At 45.9% G+C, this 3,896-nt stretch overlaps 1 protein-coding gene across 1 annotated transcript; it reads left to right on the plus strand.

The window, feature by feature from the left end:
- Positions 1-872: 872 nt before the first annotated feature.
- Positions 873-1,832, plus strand: LOC119944109 (olfactory receptor 5A1-like). Its single transcript, XM_038765329.1, has one exon. The coding sequence runs from the start codon at positions 873-875 to the stop codon at positions 1,830-1,832; it is 960 nt and encodes a 319-aa protein (XP_038621257.1).
- Positions 1,833-3,896: the final 2,064 nt, after the last annotated feature.

The raw sequence follows: 3,896 nt of genomic DNA on the forward strand, positions 1-3,896 counted from the left end.
GGCTCAGTCTGGGAAGGCCTTCTGGAGGAGGTGAGCTCTCAGTAGGGCCTTGAAGAGAGGAAGAGAGCTAACTTGGTAGATGTGGGGAGGGAGGGCATTCCAGGCCAGGGGAGGACGTGGGCCTGGGGTCGATGGCAGGACAGGCGAGAAGGAGGCCCGGTGAGGAGATTAGCGGCAGAGGAGCGGAGGGTGCAGGCTGGGCTGGAGAAGGAGCGAAGGGAGGTGAGGTAGGAGGGGGCGAGGGGATGGACAGCCTTGGAGCCCAGGGTGAGGAGTTTCTGCCTGATGATGATGTAAGATGATGTAAGCTCGCTCTGGGCAGGGAACATATCTACCAACTCCGGAGCATGGTGTTCTCCCAAGTGCTTAGTACAGTGCTCTGCACAGTGTAAGAGCTCAATAAATACAGTTGATGACCATGATGATAATCATGATGATAATGATGGGGATGATGTCATCCTTCCTAGATTCATTTTCATTCATTCATTCATTCATTCAATCATTCAATCGTACTTATTGAGCACTTACTGTGTGCAGAGCTCTGTACTAAGCGCTTGGGAAGTACAAGTCGGTAACATATAGAGAAGGTCCCTACCCAATAACGGGCTCACAGTCTAGAAGGGGGAGACAGACAATGGAACAAAACATGCAGACATGCAGACTTCAATTGCCCCAGAATTACTGAGACCCGTTTAGCTCACCCCCTTATGAATGCCTTTTCTGTGGGATGAGAACCTTCTGTATTTGGAGAGCTTTCCCAAGCATTTAGTACCATGCTCTGCACACAGTCAGTGCTCAAAATCATCAGAACAAATAGAATTAAAGCTGTATGCACATTTTCCTTTTCTGTGCCGGTTCTAAGGAGCATGTTCATGGCTGGAGAGGGAAACAGCACGACAGTGATAAGGTTCATCCTCCTAGGATTCCTAAGCGTTCCAGAGCTGCAGGTTTTCTTCTTCGTGATGTTTTTGGGGATCTACCTCATTGCCATCGCCGGGAACCTGGGGCTTTTCACTCTCATCAAAAGTGGCGATCCCCATCTCCACACTCCCATGTACTTTTTCCTCAGCAACCTGGCCTTCATTGACATCTGCTACTCCTCCACCATCACTCCGAAGATGCTCTCAGACTTCTTCCAGAAGCAGAAAACCATTTCCTTCCTGGGCTGTGCCACTCAGTTCTTTGTCTTTGCCAGCCTGGGGGGTGGCGAATGCCTTCTTCTGTCCGCCATGGCCTATGACCGATATGCGGCCATCTGCAACCCACTGCTCTACACGGCCGTCATGTCCCCGAGGCTCTGTGGGCAGATGGTGGCCGGGGCCTTCATGGGGGGCTTCCTGGCATCTTCCATCCAAACGTACTTTGTATTTCAACTCCACTTCTGCGGGTCCAATGTCATCAATCACTTCTTCTGTGATCTGCCTCCTCTCCTGGCACTGTCCTGCTCGGACATTTTTTACTGCCAAGTGGCTAACATCAGCTTAGCCACCATCATCGGAGTGACATCGGTCCTCGTCATCCTCGTCTCCTACGGCTACATCGCCGACACCATCTTGAAGATCCGCTCGGTGCAAGGCCGGTCTAAGGCCTTCAACACCTGTGTCTCTCACCTGACGGCAGTGACTCTGCTATATGGCTCCATCCTTTTCACGTACCTGCGTCCCAGCTCCAGCTATTCCCTGAACCGGGACAAGGTGGTGTCTGTCTTATATTCCCTCGTGAATCCTATGCTCAACCCCCTCATCTATAGCTTGAGGAACAAGGAGATTAAGGATGCTCTAAGAAGAGTGAGGGAGAAGACCAGATCTTTCTCTCTGCCTTATTTATCCTAATGGCGCTTAAGGCATCTCCTGTCTTGGGGAAGCTGAGAATAAAATTGCATTTGAATTGCCCCAGAATTACTGAGACCCATTTAGCTCACCCCCTTATGAATGACTTTTCTGTGGGATGAGAACCTTCTGCATTTGGAGAGCTTTCCCAAGCATTTAGTACCATGCTCTGCACACAGTAAGTGCTCAATAAATATGATTGAATGAATAAATGACTGGGCTCAGGAGGTCACCAGAACCCAAAAGGAACACAATTCTAATCGCTCCTAATCGTCACTCTGCCACTTGTCTGCTGTGTGATCTTGGGCAAGTCACTTAATTTCTCTGTGCCTCAGTTACCTCATCTCTAAAATGGAGATTGACTGAATCCTATCCTGGGATATGGACTTTGTCCAACCTCAGTAACTTGTACTTACCCCAGTGCTTAATGCCTGTGCCTGGAGCCTAGTAAACACTTAACAAATACCACAAAAAATGCCAAAAAGAACAATCAAGGGGTTGTTAAACTATGAGCACCATGTAGGACAGGGACTGTGTCCAATCTTATCCACTTGCATCCACCCCAGTCCTCATAGTAAGCCCTTACAAAAATAATAATAATAATAATAATAATAATAATAACAATAATGGAATACCTGTCTAGAGAGTCTCCTTTAGCTTTGATTCAATCAGGGTTAACATCTTGGGAGTTGGCAATCAATCAATAAATCAATCAATAGTATATAGTATATTCTTTCTCATTAGAAAAAGCACTTGGATCAATCAATCAATTTATTGAGTGTGTGCTTTGTTCATAACACTATACTAAGCACTTGAAAGAGTACGACAGAGTTTATAGACACATTCTCTGCCCAAAAGGAGTTTACAGTCTAGAGGGGGTGACAGACAGTAATATAGATAAATAATTTATAATATATAATTTCTAGATATGTACATAAGTGCTGCCGGGGATGAGAGTTGAGCAAATACCAAATGCCCAAAGATCATAGATTCATTCATTCATTCATTCAATCGTATTTATGGAGCGCTTACTGTGTGCAGAGCACTGTACTAAGTGCTTGGGAAGTACAAGTTGGCAACATAATAACTAGATCTAAGTGCAGATGACACAGAAGAGAGAGGAAGCCAGGGGAAGGAGGCCTTATTCGGGAAAGGCCTCTTGGAGGAGATGTGACCTTAATAAGGTGAAGACAGTAGAGGTAGTCGACACCATCCCCGCCCTTGAAGAGCTTACAATCTAGTGGAGTTTATAATCTAGCAGGGAAGACAGGTACAAAAATAAATTAAGATCACGGAAGAAACAGAGTTTTAAGATACAGATGCAAGATCTACCAGGGGGAGTATGCAAGTTTGTAGGATATACAGAAGTACGAGTGGCAGTGGGGTGATGAAAACTCAGCTCAAGAAACAGCCTCTCGCCCACTTATCTAGGGTGAGGGATCATTTGCATTGGCCAGGTGGAAAAGAATGCTGACTACCTCGCTGCTCATATGCCTGCTGAGGAAGAGAGAAGGAATATTGCCTAGGGGCTATAACACAGGCCTGGGGGGTCAGAAGGACCTGGATTCTAATCCTGACTCTGCTACTTGTCTGCTGGGTGACCTTGAGTTAGTCACTTCACTTCTCTGTGACTCAATTCCCTCATTTGTAAAATGGGAATTAAGAGTGTGAACCCCATGTGGGACATGGACTGTGACCAACCTGATTAGCTTGGATCTACCCTAGCAATTAGTAAAGTGCCTGGCACATTGTCAGTGTTTAACAAACACCATTTAAAAAAAAGAAGGCAGGGTGGGAAATTATTTTTGTGGGTTGGGCCTTTTCTGTTCTTGTTCGTAAAATTCAAGTAAATGATCATCTGCTACGAAAGGAGGAATTGTGCGAGAGGTGAAATACGTTGCTTGTTATTTCCTTTTTAGAATACTAGTTTTAATGCAATCCACGGGGTAATGTTGATGCATCTCCTGAGTGACTGACCATTATTCCATATAAAGTCCGCGCCTCCTCTGTCGTTGCACTTGCTGAAGACTGAAAGGGTCAGGTCTTGTAATGACTGAGTCCTTATCT

This window comes from Tachyglossus aculeatus, chromosome 22 (assembly GCF_015852505.1).
Source record: "Tachyglossus aculeatus isolate mTacAcu1 chromosome 22, mTacAcu1.pri, whole genome shotgun sequence".
NCBI classification, from domain to species: Eukaryota; Metazoa; Chordata; class Mammalia; order Monotremata; family Tachyglossidae; genus Tachyglossus; species Tachyglossus aculeatus.